Source organism: Myotis yumanensis, unplaced genomic scaffold (assembly GCF_028538775.1).
Source record: "Myotis yumanensis isolate MYYU_CA2020_CCGP unplaced genomic scaffold, mMyoYum1.0.hap1 SCAF_17, whole genome shotgun sequence".
Taxonomy (NCBI): domain Eukaryota; kingdom Metazoa; phylum Chordata; class Mammalia; order Chiroptera; family Vespertilionidae; genus Myotis; species Myotis yumanensis.
In genome coordinates this window covers 545,495-561,013 of record NW_027223768.1, presented here as the reverse complement: position 1 = coordinate 561,013, position 15,519 = coordinate 545,495, and the positions used below count along the sequence as shown (strand labels likewise).

Below are 15,519 nucleotides of genomic sequence, written 5' to 3'. Positions count from 1 at the left end.
GGCTACTTGGAAATGAACCTTTTCCCTTTTCTGTGCACCCAGTGTTTTGCCTCGCCTTCCTTCCCAAGGCCCTGAATTGAAGGCATCTGAACTCCTGGAGCAGTTGTCCAGGGGAAGGGAACCAACAGCCCCGCCCCCAACCCTTGGGAGCAGACAGGGAAAGACTTATTCTAAGGAATTGTTTAAAATCGCGGGTGCTGCCCACAGAAAGAAAACCATGGGCGCATAGACTGGTGTCTCGGGGCTCCAAAATGGGACCCCTCGTGGGCAATAATTCGTTTGGCATTAAAGGAATCCAGCTGGATGAACTCAAATGCCCTCGGCTCCATAGGCAGGACTCTCCGAGGAGCCTGTGTTACTTCCCTCACTTAAGGGCAGATTTGTAATAAAAATCTTCATTCCAGGGAAATGGTTTTTTGATATATGAGAACCTAACCACTTGGAGAATCCTCTGTGAGAGGTCAGAAAACTCCACCGTTAAAGATCGGTGTATAATTTACGCAGAAAATGGAAAGTTTTGTTTCTCAGAGTTGAAATCTGACGCGCACGGTGGGAAATATTGCTAGTTTTTCGCATAAAGGTGTGTCGTTCCCGCGTAACGGGACCCCTGGGCGAAGCCTGAGACGTCGGGGATCCCTTTCTGAGCAAAACCGGGCAATTCGGTGCAGGGGGTTTTGATATTTTGAGCATTTTTCGAGGTGTAACAAACACAACTCGGGATCCGACAGGACACTCTGCAGCTGCCAGCGAGGCGGGCTGGACAGCGCACCAATCACGGCGCAGCTCCGCCCTATATAAGCGCGCGGGCGCGGCGGCGCGGCCCGAGTCCCGGCCAGTGTCGCTCTTCCGGCTCGAGTTCGCTCCCACGCCCGCCCGCAGCATGTCCGAGACCGCGCCCGCCGCCCCCGCCGCTCCGGCCCCCGCCGAGAAGGCGCCCGCCAAGAAGAAGCCGCGTAAGTCCGGCGGGGCCGCCAAGCGCAAGGCGTCCGGGCCGCCGGTGTCTGAGCTCATCACCAAGGCCGTCGCCGCCTCCAAGGAGCGCAACGGCGTGTCGCTGGCCGCGCTCAAGAAGGCGCTGGCGGCCGCGGGCTACGACGTGGACAAGAACAACAGCCGCATCAAGCTGGGCCTCAGGAGCCTGGTGAGCAAGGGCACCCTGGTGCAGACCAAGGGCACCGGCGCCTCGGGCTCCTTCAAGCTCAACAAGAAGGCGGCCTCCGGGGAGGCCAAGCCCAAGGCCAAGAAGGCGGGCGCGGCCAAGCCCAGGAAGCCCGCGGGCGCGGCTAAGAAGCCCAAGAAGCCCGCGGGGTCCGCCACCCCGAAGAAGAGCGCCAAGAAGACCCCGAAGAAGCCCAAGAAGCCGGCGGCGGCTGTTGGAGCCAAAAAGGTGAAGAGCCCGAAGAAGGCGAAAGCGCCCAAAGCCAAGAAGGTGCCCAAGAGCCCGGCCAAGGCCAAAGCGGCGAAATCCAAGCCGTCTAAGCCGAAGGCCCCCAAGCCCAAGGCAGCCAAGACCAAGAAGGCGGCCAAGAAGAAGTAGGAAGTCCCTTTGGCCAACTGTGAACACACAACACAACCCCAAAGGCTCTTTTCAGAGCCACCCACGGTCTCCAGGGAAGAGCTGTTGCACTTTTTCGGGGTCTGGTGCCTGATGGGCGGGCGCTGCAGAGATGGGCGGGGCTGGGGGGAAGGGAGGTTGCCCAGGTTAGCAAGGTTCCGGAGATGGAGGGGTATCTGGACCTGGAACTTGACTGTCTAGGAGGGGTTGGGTTTGTAGGACTGGAAGTTGCTTTGGACCTAGTTCTGGTTTGTCTGTTTGGTCTGCAGGGCCCCGGAACTATACTGCGTCCTTCCAGCCAACTTAGTTCCTAAATCGGCCCCGACACTGGCGGAAGTGTGGCATTTCCAGCGCTAGGGGTATCTGGCGACCTCTACGGGCGCACAAGTTCCTAACACGTATTTAACCTCAGGACGTCTGGGCGGTTATGAAGGGGAAGATTCACCTAAGTAAATACTACAGGATTTTTTATTTTTTTTTCTTGGGGGCGGGGGGAGTGGGAAAGGAAAAAAACAATGTGAGAGGAACACGTCGATTGGTTGCCTCCTGCTTGTGCCCCGACCAGAACCCGTGCCGGGGAGGAGCCTGCAGCCTAGGTTATGTGGCCTTGACCGGAACCGAACCCGGGACCCTTGGGTCCGCAGGCCCACGCGCTATCCACCGAAGACGCTGGCTAGGGCCGAACATTAGAGCTTTGATAGAATTAGGGATGCTAGACTTCAGTGTCGCACAGCACGTTGCCGGGTGCCTGGTGGTTTGGTTAAGTGCCGCGGGCGCGCGCTACTGCGTTTGTCAGCCACAGTCTGCGCCCGCTCCTGCGTCCAGGACATAAGCTCGGCCGCTAGGTATCCGCTGGCGCGGACCCCATACTCGGCGTCTGGAGGTGCACCGGCCGGCAGATGGCCTCCGCCCACAGCCCTGCAGCTGGTGTGCTGGGAAGTTTCACAGGATTTGAAGTACACAGCACAGTTCTAGCCGCGGGCTCGGAGCTCTGGGTAACATAGTCTAAGCCATCTGATTGGGTCCAGCGAAGTAATCAAATAGCCAATGAAAAGGTACAATGAAAAGGTTATTTACATGCCCATTTGTGACGACAACCTATGAATCCTCCAATCAGGATCGAACTCCAACTAGCCTCATTTGAATACATCGTCTATAAATAATAGCGCCACTGTTGAGGGGTCATTATTTCCTCCAGTGTCAGCGACAGTGGGACCCCCGTCGCCGTTATGCCGGAACCAGCCAAGTCGGCGCCCGCCCCGAAGAAGGGCTCCAAGAAGGCGGTGACCAAGGCGCAGAAGAAGGACGGCAAGAAGCGCAAGCGCAGCCGCAAGGAGAGCTACTCGGTGTACGTGTACAAGGTGCTCAAGCAGGTGCACCCCGACACCGGCATCTCGTCCAAGGCCATGGGCATCATGAACTCGTTCGTCAACGACATCTTCGAGCGCATCGCGGGCGAGGCGTCGCGCCTGGCGCATTACAACAAGCGCTCGACCATCACGTCCCGCGAGATCCAGACGGCCGTGCGCCTGCTGCTGCCCGGCGAGCTGGCCAAGCACGCCGTGTCCGAGGGCACCAAGGCCGTCACCAAGTACACCAGCTCCAAGTGAGGTGCTCAGCCCCTGTCAAACCCAAAGGCTCTTTTCAGAGCCACGCATTCTTTCAACAAATGAGTTGTAATCCATTCATTCGCTCAGAATCTATTCTCTGGTTTCTGAGTTGAGAGCTGCATCGTCATTTTGTTATAGAGAGGTGTAGGGAATACTTGGGAGTTATCCAGCAGTAATAGCTACCACCAGTTGTATACATGGGAGACAGGCGCAGTTCATAAGTAAACACTAACTTGTCCTGAAAGTGTGATTGCAAATGTACAGCTCCCATTTCCGTGTGCAGATCTCCGAATTGGTCAGGCATTTGATGATGGCCCCTCATGAAAACAGTGCAATTTTTTGTGACAAGTTCTCTTTAGAGTTTTTCTCAAAAAAAAAAAAAAAAGCAAACTATTGTTTTCACGAAGTATACCAGGTTTTTCTGGTTTGGTTGCTGTGCAGTTCAATTTCTGCTCGAGGCTCTGAGCAGCGAGTGGGGGAGGGAGAGGGCGTAGCCTGTGCTGCATCCCCAGCGCACAGGGAGAGGAGGTGGGACCAGGCTTGGAGGCGTCTTCAAAGCCTGGCAAGCAGGTTATTTTGGGCACAAGAGAAGGTTCTACCCCTCAACTACTGGGCAACGTGAATTAGGGACATTGCCCATAACAGTTTCAGGAAGAACCTGTTGGGCCTGTCTGAAGGTCAGGGCGAACTTTTATTTACCTGCTCTTATGTTGCAATAACCAACCCTTTGAAGCCCTCAAAGTGCAAGACACCATCCCCAGCTCAGAACGTGTTGTATACCTGCTGCCTTTCTGTCTCCAAACCTCTCACAGATGCCGGTGTCTGACTTACGTGCGTGGGGTCCTTGTGTGCACAAGATTAAATGTGAATTTCTCGTGTTAACCTATTTTCTGTTGATAAGATTATTTGTGAAGCAAAAGAACCAGAGGAGGGAAAGGAGAATTTCCCCCCTTCCACACAATGGCAAGTGGGTGCAATTAAAATTCAGAATAATATTTTTAATATTTTTTAAAGCAACGCAGAGAGCCACCAAGAAAGTGAGGACCTCTCCAGGCCAGGGGCCTGACCCCTGTGACACCCCAAGCATCCTAAACACCCCAGCGGGCTTTTAACCAAAGCTGAGCTTTGCTTTTAGGGGTTTTGTGACGCCTCTCCATGATGGGGAGCCTGATGCGAAATCTTTCTTGGTGAAGCTGGGCACCAGAGCAAAAGCTACATCCTCGAGGTGGAAGGAGGAACTAGAAATAAACACACACACACACACACACACACACACACACACACGCACTGATGATTGCAAGGAAGACTGCCCTGAACCCTGGGGCCCAGCAGGGCAGGTTTCACACTGAGGATTTGGACTAAAAGCCCAGCTGACTTGTTTCTGGCATTAATACCACAGGGATTCACCCAGGCTGAGAAGTTAGTTTAGGGGTATCCCACACTGGTTCTGAGCCCTTGAGCCACCTGGTAAAGGCAAATACAAATCCGCCCTGAAGGAAAAAGCTTTGTTTTAGGCCTTAAGAAATCTCCAGTGATACAATATCAAATCACAACCAAACTAAACCAAATACACCACAAACAGGAAACCATGGCAAGAACAAGAGCAACAGACAGTGGAAACAAAATGAGTAAAAAGGCAATTAAAGACTTTCAGTGACTAATTGTAACAGATGTAAAAAACCACACACACACAAAAACACACAACAAACAACAACAACAAAAAACGCTTTTGCCTACACAGATTTGAAAAAGAAGAAAATGGAGCTCAGAGATATTTAAAATTTGGTTCCAGAACACCACAATAAGAAATATAAAATTACCAAATGGAAATGATGAGCTGCCTCCTGCACACCCCCCACTGGGGATGTGTCCTGACCATGGAGTCGAACCATGACCTCCTGGCTCAAAGGTCAACGCTCACCCACTGAGCCAGCGCAGCCGGGCTCATGTAAAACTCTTAAAAACAGTTCTGACAGTCTGTTATGGATTTAGCAGTTGTTACCAGTTATATTTTCCCGAGTCACTGATTTAAAACGTAAATCAGAGTAGCCACTTCTCTGCAACTCAAAAACGAAGGGGAGAGAATATGAGCTTTTGAACTGTTGGAATACCACCCCAAGAGGGTCCTGGTGGGATATGGAGCACAGACCCTGTGTTTTTCAGGAACGTCTCCTAAGTATGAATTGAGTCATTTTCTGTTCATGCTAATAATGACTAAAGTGGAGGTGACACTGCAGAGATACTTCATAGCATGTGATACAAGCAAATGTAACAAGGATCTACTTCGTTGTATAGCAATTATTAATGCAGGTGGCAAAATGGCACCTAACAAATAAACACCTTTTATTTTTTTTTCAATTAGGGCAGAGATGAATGTGGAGAAGAAATGAATGCAAACAGTAACTGAACATGTGAATCAACCCATAGAAGTTATGAAATACGCAAAGTCTGATCTGCCTGAGAATAATTACTGTGTATCCCACACCTACCCAACCCCTCCTGGCTCCTGCACATTGATTCATCAAAAGGTCACTACCTGAGTGGAGGAGCCCAAACACGGTGTTTTATTTTAGCTTTCTCATTTTATTACTTGTTTCAGTCATAAAAGTAGAATTTACTTCTGTCACAAGCCTACTTACTGGGAATTCTTTCTTTCCCATGGACTACCTTTGCTTAGAGAAGTCTGAATGAGAGGATTGGCCACACATCGGTGATATGATTAATAAAAGTTTGTGGAGTAAGTACTGGAATTCTGCATTCATTTTTTTAAAAAATATATTTTATTGATTTTTTACAGAGAGAAAGGGAGATGGATAGAGAGTTAGAAACATCGATGAGAGAGAAACATCGACCAGCTGCCTCCTGCACACCCCCCACTGGGGATGTGCCTGCAACCAAGGTACATGCCCTTGACCGGAATCGAACCCAGGACCCTTCAGTCCGCAGGCCAACGCTCTATCCACTGAGCCAAACCGGTTTGGCCTGCATTCATTTTTAATTCAAAGCTTTCTCCTAACATATCCCCTTTCTAAACATACAGTTTATTTCCCACGTGCTTTCTGGTATGAAGGTCTGAGTAGGTGAGGTCGAAGCCCTGCTGTGGCTTTGGTAACGGTCTTGAAGGGAAACAGTCCTGGAGCTGACAGAGCTCACATCCGGCTCCTGAATGAAGGGAAACAATAGTCTCAAGCCGAGTGCGCACTGAGCCACTAGACGGCAGAACCTGATCATCTGCATTTGTTACCAGGTGATGCCCCAGTGGCTGGGCCCGAGATCACACCGAGAACTGCCCTTCGCAGAAATGCTAATACCCAACAGCCACACAAACCGCCTCAAAAGATGGTTCAGACTCGGGTGCACGTGGCACACAACCCTCCCCTGTTCATCTGCATTTTATTTATTGATTATTTTGCAAACGCTCAGATGTTCCCAGTGCTTTCCAGATGTTCACTCGTCATCCTCCTGACACATCTGTCATCCTGATTTCACTCACGGATTTACCGATTCACCCGAAGCTTCGCTCAAAGTGCCCCGTGTCCCACAGTCTCAGCCCTGGGTCCTGCTCTCAGCACCGCACAGAAGTACATGTCTGTGGGGAACGGTAGCCCAGCGGTTCTCAACCTTTGGGGGTCGAACGACCCTTTCACAGGGTTCGCCTAAGACCATCGGAAACACATATGTAATTACACTAGAGGCCCGGTGCACAAAAATTTGTGCACTCGGGGGGGGGGAGGGGGGTCCCTCAGCCCGACCTGTGCCCTCTCGCAGTCTGGGACCCCTCGGGAGATAATGACCTGCTGGCTTAGGCCTGTTCCCGGGTGGCAGAGGGCAGGCCCAATCCCTAGGTGCAGCCCCTGGTCGGGCTCAGAGCAGGGCCGATTGGGGAGTTGGGGCGCCGCCCCCTGTCATGCACACAGCGGGTGGATCAGGAGGTTGCGATGCCACCCTCAGTCACGCTCAGGGTAGGGCCGATTGGGGGGTTGGGGCACCACCCCCTGTCACACTCAAGGCAGGGTCGATAGGGAAGTTGCGGTGCCACCCCCTGTCACTCACAGAGCAGGGCCCATCAGGGGGGTTGGGGCTTCATACCCTGTCATACACAGAGCCGCAGGGCAATCAGGGGGTTTGGGCGCTGCCCCCTGTCATGCTGATCCTGGTGCCAGGAGGCAATTACCTTTTACTATATAGGATAGAGGCCTGGTGCACAGGTGGGGGCCGGCTGGTTTGCCCTGAAGGGTGTCCTGGATCGGGGGGTGGGGGGGGCGTCCCCACTGGGGTGCCTGGCCAGCCTGGATGAGGGGATGATGGCTCTTTGCAGCTGGTCACACCCCCTTCAGGGTGGGGGTCCCCACTGGGGTGCCTGGCCAGTCTGGGTGAGGGGCTGAGGGCTGTTTTCAGGCTGGTGGGTGACTGAAGCTCCCAACCGCTTCTTTTTTTCTTTTTCTTTTTTTAATTCTAGGCCAAGGCCTCTGCTGCTGAAAGCAGGTATCTGGTTTGTTTCGGTTCTATAATCGAAACACTGTATCATCTCCAGCTCTGAGATCCCGGCCGGCTGAAAGCTGGTTTCTGGGGTTTTGTTTAGCTTCTATATTTGTTACAATGTTTCAAACTGCCAGCTCAGAGGCCGGCAAGGCAGGTGGGGAACGTTGGAGTTTTCTTCACTGAAGCAAGCAAGCCTCATGTTCGCTTCCTGCTGCCTGGCTGCCAGCCGTCATCTTGGCTGGCAGTTAATTTGCATATCGCCCTGATTAGCCAATGGGAAGGGTAGCGGAGGTACGGCTAATTGCCATGTTTCTCTTTTATTAGATAGGATAGTGTTTTTGTGATTAATCACTCTGCTTTCATTATATTCAATTTGTAACAATGAAATTGGGGGTCACCACAACATGAGGAACTGTATTAAAGGGTCACAGCATTAGGAAGGTTGAGAACCACTGCTCCAAGTCATCGACCTGGATGCTCGGGAGACACTGAGACCCGCTCCAGCCAGCCCTGCGCCCTCCAGACCACTTGGCCGACAAAGACCTGAGTGAACACGCATCGTTTCTGACTCCCGAGGCTGTGTCTGGGGATCACCCAGCCCCCCCTAAAGCACAGCCCCAAGTCAGAACCCACCAGTCTTTATTGCTGCCTCTGGGTTTTTGTTATTGTGGTGTGTTGTTGTTTTTTGTTGTTGGTTTTTTGGGGGGGGGGCATCTGGACTAATTCTTGCTCATCAACATGACGTGTACAATGCTTCACCGAAGATCCATCAGGCTGTGGCACAACATTACCGGTTCGGTTATTTTGGAACTTAGGAGCATGTTAGCACATTAAGTCACCACAAGACGTAAACACTGCGTAGCTATCAATTGGAGTGGATCTTGGTGTGTATCCCTCAGTGACATTTCATAGTTTTATTTATATAGATCTGGAGGGTTTTTCCTGGTCTTAGAATCCTTCGCCTGTTGTGCTGTAAATGGTGAGAGGGTTTTCCATTTCCATTTTCATTCCGGATGGGTCACTGCTGATGTCGCAGGAAGGCCTGATTTCCTATGTCCACCATCCCTGTAGCGCTGGGTGAGATCGAATCGTATACAAACCCGTGGGCTTTTGCAATGACATGTTATTTTCAAACAAGAAAGATAACATCTTTTCTTACTGAATCCCTGTGTTTAGTACTTCCTGTCTTGGTCTAAAAAGATTGGCAGGGCCCTTGGTGCCATGTTGAATAGGAACAGTACCACAAAAGTAGAACTTTTGACTTCCTTTTTGGCTTTTGGGGAATCCTTCCAAAATTGATCATTAAATATTATGCTCACTGTAGCCGCTCCTTATGAAGTAGCTACTCCTTTTCACTCTCAGTATATTGAAAATGTCTGATAAAATTTTTTTTTTAAAGTATGAGTGTTATCTGCTAGCAGATACTTCCATTGTATCAATGATGACCACATATTTTTTCTCTAATCTCTCTCACTGGAAGATTTATGATGTCAAACTTTTCTCCCATTCTTGGAATAAGCCCTACATGTACACTGTTATTTTTTAAATAACATATCCTCTTGCTTTTCATTTGTGCTTTAAATAGCACTTTTTAAATGAATGTTCCTAAGACAAGACTATAGTTTATTCTTTTGTCTCTTCCTTCGTTTCTATCTAGGGTAGATAATGAGGTTATGCATTTTCAAAGGGAAAAGAGGGGAAGACATTTTTCAATGGAAACGCCTTGTTAAATAGGGATTATCAGTTCCTCACGTTTCACTAAAACCTGTAAAGCCAACTGTGCTCGGTATCATTTGGATTGAAGGGTTTAGGAGAGATTTCCTTGTCATCACAACTTGTTTATCTTTTTTTCTTGGAAATTATCCTTTAATGTTAAGTTTAATTTTTGTAAAAGTTGTCCATCACATTCTCAAGGTCCTTACTCCCTTTTGGAAACCGTCCATAACGGATTTATCTTTGCTTTCATTAGACACTAGGTGGCGCTACGAGCCCGCGGCAATTTTTCATTTCAAGAAGTTTTCACTGAATCTTAAGGTCTGTGATTAAACCCTTGAGGCAGAGGTCCTATAGCCTCCACCACAGACCCCGCCCAGACAGATTTCCTTCTTAGGAACCTTTTAATATATAATTTTTTTCCCTCTACCCTAGGCTTTTTCAACGGACCTTGGCTTTATGCTCCGTGTCTCCAGGTGGGTCCAAGGGCCCGCCCTCCGGGGGGCCGACTTTAGGTAACAAAGCTCAGAATCCTGACCATGGAATTCGGCCCAGGAACCCAGTTTGCTGTACTCAGCACTATGGTTTCAGCTCCTCGGTTTCTATTCCAGGAAATTTCCAGCGTTTTCCCTGGTTTCTTGTTCTCTGGCTTTGCAATCTATCTAGTCCTTAGCTATTTTGCTTTCCAGACTAGTACCTTGTTTTCCACGTTGGAAATAAAGCTCCCTGCAGTGTCCCTCTCCAGCCCTACTGGTACTTGCAGCTTTGAATATGTCTGCTGTCAGCATTACTATACTTGCTGTCCCTCGGTGAATGTGTCCGAGCCATATTTCCCCCTCATTCTTATTTTCTTTATTATTTTTTAAATCCATGCATGTTATTTTCAGACTCAAATAAATGTAGGACTTTCTAATACACATTTTTTATTACACACGTTCTTTTGCTTCAAAAGTAAACATCGTAAAAAGATAAAAAATTGTGCTTATTCCAAAACTCTAACAATACTTTTCTGAGAAAGGCAAATGAAAACATAAAAAGTCCATGAGACCACAATCACATAACAAAATGTAGAGTTATATTTTATGTAGAATTTAAAATATCAATCACTTCTTGGATCTGGAGAGAAGGTTTATGGGGAAAAGTCCATCACAGAAATCCACTTATTTAAAGCAAATGACTCGATTGTTTTTCAATTAACAATCCTGTGGCCCAAGTAACTCTCTTCAGCTCATCAAAGGATCGATCACAGCTGGACCCAGAAACTACCTGGAGAGGCCATTCCCACGGCATCCAACTTGCCTTTTTTATTGATAATTGTTCAGTTAAATTTCATTTCAGATTAAGTAAAACCAAATGTGTTCAACTCTTTCCAGTTAATCTTGCTCAGATTCAGCAAGATTTAAATGATATCAACTTTTATCTGAGACGTGAGATCCTAGAACACTGGGAAGGTTAGAGAAATCCCCATCCTCCTCTGTATTCCAGAAGCGGCTCACAGCGGGGAGCCACCTCTTCCCCCAGAGCCTTAGGCCTCGAGGGTGAACTGTTGACCTATGACACAGGTCCTCCCAATTCCCACTCTTTAATTCACAGATGATTAGTTGAACTGCTAATCCCCACTAATCAATCAGAATAATAGACTTGTCAGCCAAAGGTTGCATTTCCTCTGTGCCCCCAGGTTCCAGAACCTTGACCCACCCTCCGCCTTCCTGAGGGTCCCTCCAGAGAATTGGAAGACCTCAGGCTAAAATATTATCTGATCTGTTATCCAATCAAATCACGTTCTCGCCTCACCTTCCTATACTGGCTGGTTCCTAATCTTGCTAACTCTTCCCTCTGAAGAAAATCCCTTCTGCCGAACCTTGGGAGCCGTGCAGACTATGCAAGTCCCCCGGCCTACGACAATAATCCCTTTCATCCTCCCATAATCCTTTCCAAAAAAGTATCTTCTTACCAAGTCTGAACCTCCTTTTCATTTAACACAAGTCTTGGACTATTTTGTCGGCCCCGTATCCTGTGTAACTCACTAAACTCATGTGCACGTGGATGACCACTCCAGTTTCGGTCAGTCCTCACCACTCTTCAACGTTATTATATGGAGGCAGGTTCATCTTGTGGCAACACAAAATTCAGCCGAATACATTAGGTCTGATTATCTTCTAGCGTTTCATGAGTCAGGCCCAGACAGCAAGGCTTTCAGCTACTGCAAGGGGCTCTCAGGGGTTGCACAACCTGCAAAGTTTTCATAGGAAGAAGGTGGGGCAAGGAGGCGATTTACAAAAGAAAAGAAAAGAAAGGCGTGTTCTGGGGCCAAGGCATCTTTTCTTTGGGGGAAGAGGATGAGAGGGTGTTTATCATGCAGATGCCTCTTCTTTCTAAGGAGAAGCCTCTTTAGACTGATTCCCTTACTGGTACTTGACTGGAAAATTCCAGACCAGTTGATTAAGATTCCGTTTCTCCTTTCACCTTAAAAAAAAGGGGGGGTTGGGGAGGGGAGATTACCTGTCTGGGAGAGGTAATTGAAACTGTAATTATGTCAGTTATTAAATCTAAGTTTGTTATCTTGAGCTTTTACCATGAGTCTGTGGCTTTTCTTTATTTATGATCCACACACTTAAAATTGGTTACTTGGTCCTCATACCCTTATTTAAATCCTATAAACCCAGTGGTTACACTTGGGCAAATGGTCAAGGGTCATTGACTGGATGTTTTTACTTTAGGACTCATCTTTGTCCTCAATTGGACATGAATGGGACCACAAACGCCTTGTGTTTCCAGGCAGCATGCATTAGTCACCGAATATTCCCATTCATTTGCACAGAGACGTGCCTTCTCCTGGGGAAATCTCATGGGGAGGATGAGATCAGGAAGGGAAGTTCCCACTGCTGAAGGGATCCGTGTTGATTTCACTTCAGAGCTTTGTCTCACAATTGGTGGCTTCCAATTTTACCCCAAATGGAAACACACTAACTAAATTAAAAAAAAAAAAAAAAAAGCTAATGGCAATGCTAGTAATAACTGACAACAAATAACCCTAGACAAAGAAAAGGAAGAGTGCTTAGGTCCTTCGCCCGCAGCGCCAAGCGTCCTGGCCAGGCCGCTGAGGCAGTGAGCACCTGGACCCTGCTGGGCTCCTTGACTTTCTCTCCAGTCGGGGTGGTGGGTGCGGGGAGGGGAGAAGCACCAACAATTAGGTGATGACGTAGAACAAAAAGACGTCTCAACATATGAAAGCCCTGGGCCAAGTGATGAATTGGAGCTAAGCAATGAAATAGCTGAGCCCTGAAAGGGTTTCCTGTGGAAACGACTGTCACATACAAAGAAGATTTGTTCCAATGACTGAGGAGACCCTCCGCTATGGGAACCATGGACGGGTGGCCCTGGACCAGAATCTCGATGGACGGCTGAATTCTGAAAACCAGGGCGAGTTTGCATGTAAATGTGATAGAGGCATTGATTTCAATGTTATGTTTTTCACAAGTGTATACACTTAATTTTTCTGTAAAATATGATCACTGATAATAGGCAATAAATATTTCCTTGAGGAAAAGTAAAAAGGGGGGGGGTGATTAAAACCATGTGTGGGAAACAGAAGGGATTCTGGGGGAACGTGCTCCTTCCCGTCCTTCGTTTATCCCCAGCCACCCCTTCCCTGCCGTGAAGAGTAAAGACCCTCAGCACCTGCTTCCCCTGCAGCCAGGCGAGGGGGGGTCTCCTTAAGGTGCTGAGTCTGGCTTGTAGGTCAAGGGTGGAGCCGGAGGCTCTGCATTTCCAACCAGTTCCTGGGTGACTTGCTGCTGGTGGTTCAGGGACCCCAATTTGAGTAGCCAGGCCCTAGAAGAAAGGGTCAGACCAAATCATCACATCCAAATCTTCGACTCCATACCTCCTCCCATGGGCACTGACCTTGAGACCAATTCACAACCGGCATTCCCTTTTGCTTAGAGCGCATTCCACTTGCTGAGACCAGTATCTTCCCCCTCGGACCCGCCCGGAGAATTCTCCACCCAGAAAAGCCGCCTGGAGCCCTTTATAATCCCCTGACTCCCCGTCCCTGGGCGCTGCCATCATGTGGGGCTCAGCCCATCTGGTTTCCCAGGTGACCTAATAACTTCATAATTCGTTCCCCTTTGGGCCTCCTGTTCCTCCTTCGGCGACCCTAACAGAAAGGAAGCTACTAAATCACTGGGAAGCAAGAGTCAGTGGGAACCAGGCCCACTCCTCCGGGACCCGGGCTGTACAGGAAACGGACTGCTGGAGGCTCCCGGGAGGAGCTGAGGCAGAGAAGTCGGGCTGGAGGCAGCTGGGCAGTGGCAGGGACAGCAGGTCACGGATTTGTGGCTCTACAGACAAGCGCTTGTGAACCAGCTCCGGGGGCTGAATAAAACAGCAGGAGCTACCTGGGCAGTTAGAGAGGTGAGGTGAACGCTTTTCTAATCACACAAAAACTCAGTTCCTGCTACTTTACGTATATGGCTCCTTTCCTTTTCCGAAAAAGTAAAATTCAATCAGGGAGGGGCTTATGATTAAACAAACACAAATAATCCTATTTGGGCGGCACGTTTTATAAACCTATTTGGGCGTGAAAAAGAATTGTGTCATTGCTTAAGATTGCAGCCAAACTGAGAGACAAATATCACATACCACTTATTTGTGGAATCCAATGAACAAATGAATTGAACAACAAAATAAGCCCTGAAGCAGGGAGGGATGGAGGAGATGGACATACCTCGATGTAGGGTGGGGGAAAACAGAGAAGAGATAAACCAAAGAACTTATACACTTACGCGCGTAGCCCATGGGCAATAGGGTGGTGAAGACCTGGGAGTGGGTAGGCCCGGGGAGGAGGGGGGAGATGGAGGAGAAGAGGAAATGGGAGATATCTGTAACACTGTCCACGATAAAAAAATATGTAAAATGGAAAAAAAGATAGGGTAGTCGAACATTCTTTAAAAATTAAACATGAGAAATCCTGATGGTTCATCTAAATACCTTGATTTTATCAGTGGGGAAAAGATTGCAGCGTCATCTTAAATCACTGAAAATTCAAATTTGGGACTCGCGTTCAGATTGGACAGAGATAATTTTTGACGTCACTTTGAATATCCACCAATCAGACACAAGACTTTGCTTTATATCTGCATACCAAGTTCTATATAAAAGGGATCCATCCGTCTTTCCCTACTCTCTATTCTCCCCAGAGGCGTCCGCTGAGCTCCTCACCGAGCCCGCTGAGCTCCCGACCATGCCCGAGCCCGCCAAGTCGGCGCCCGCCCCGAAGAAGGGCTCCAAGAAGGCGGTGACCAAGGCGCAGAAGAAGGACGGCAAGAAGCGCAAGCGCAGCCGCAAGGAGAGCTACTCGGTGTACGTGTACAAGGTGCTCAAGCAGGTGCACCCCGACACCGGCATCTCGTCCAAGGCCATGGGCATCATGAACTCGTTCGTCAACGACATCTTCGAGCGCATCGCGGGCGAGGCGTCGCGCCTGGCGCATTACAACAAGCGCTCGACCATCACGTCCCGCGAGATCCAGACGGCCGTGCGCCTGCTGCTGCCCGGCGAGCTGGCCAAGCACGCCGTGTCCGAGGGCACCAAGGCCGTCACCAAGTACACCAGCTCCAAGTAGGCGCGAGCGAGCGGCCCGACTCCTGACCCAAAGGCTCTTTTCAGAGCCACCCACGTTTTCCCATGAAGAGCTGCGCACCGGCCGGTCCTGGGGCTGAGCTTTGGGGCCAACGTTCCGGAGGGCGTCCCCGCCCCCTCGTGTGTCCCCCTCCCTGGGCTGCCCTGCCCCGCGCTCGGACCCCGGGAGTGCAACCCAATGGGGCTGAGACGCCGCGCGCGCTCACCTTTTACAATTTCCCCGTCGGCTGGAGGCGCAGCTCTCCATGCGGCTTCCATCTGGGCCGCGGCGCCTCGGGTCTCGGACGACACGTCATCACTGGGCGCCGAGGGGCCTCGCCAGCGTTTGAAAAGCCCGCGCTAGACCCGCGCGCCTCCAGGTGTCGCTGCGGCGCTAAGGCCTCCCGCCCCCGCCCTGGGCCTGTGCGTCCGGGACCTCGCCAGGCGCTGTCTCTCCGGGTCTTTAGGGACACGTTGGGCGCCTGCCGCGCTCCGGGGAGAGCAGTGGTTACGGCACCTGCTTCCATCTCCTTGATC

The 15,519-nt window shown here is 49.9% G+C and overlaps 3 protein-coding genes and 1 long non-coding RNA gene across 4 annotated transcripts; 3 read left to right on the top strand and 1 right to left on the bottom strand.

Moving 5' to 3' along the window:
* The first annotated feature begins 835 nt into the window (after window positions 1-835).
* Window positions 836-1,637, top strand: LOC138996403 (histone H1.4-like). The gene has a single exon (XM_070397618.1). The coding sequence runs from the start codon at window positions 881-883 to the stop codon at window positions 1,535-1,537; it is 657 nt and encodes a 218-aa protein (XP_070253719.1). The 5' UTR covers window positions 836-880; the 3' UTR covers window positions 1,538-1,637.
* An 87-nt stretch (window positions 1,638-1,724) lies between these two features.
* Window positions 1,725-5,894, top strand: LOC138996422 (histone H2B type 1-C/E/F/G/I). Its single transcript, XM_070397638.1, has 2 exons — window positions 1,725-3,166; window positions 5,528-5,894. The coding sequence occupies exon 1, from the start codon at window positions 2,785-2,787 to the stop codon at window positions 3,163-3,165; it is 381 nt and encodes a 126-aa protein (XP_070253739.1). The 5' UTR covers window positions 1,725-2,784; the 3' UTR covers window position 3,166; window positions 5,528-5,894.
* Window positions 5,895-9,868: 3,974 nt separating this feature from the next.
* LOC138996440 (uncharacterized) lies at window positions 9,869-15,266 on the bottom strand. Its single transcript, XR_011468758.1, has 3 exons — window positions 15,210-15,266; window positions 13,042-13,194; window positions 9,869-11,592 (listed from the first exon to the last, which is right to left on the bottom strand). It is a non-coding gene; the product is annotated as an uncharacterized lncRNA (long non-coding RNA).
* Window positions 14,589-15,013, top strand: LOC138996425 (histone H2B type 1-C/E/F/G/I). Its single transcript, XM_070397641.1, has one exon. The coding sequence runs from the start codon at window positions 14,606-14,608 to the stop codon at window positions 14,984-14,986; it is 381 nt and encodes a 126-aa protein (XP_070253742.1). The 5' UTR covers window positions 14,589-14,605; the 3' UTR covers window positions 14,987-15,013.
* Window positions 15,267-15,519: the final 253 nt, after the last annotated feature.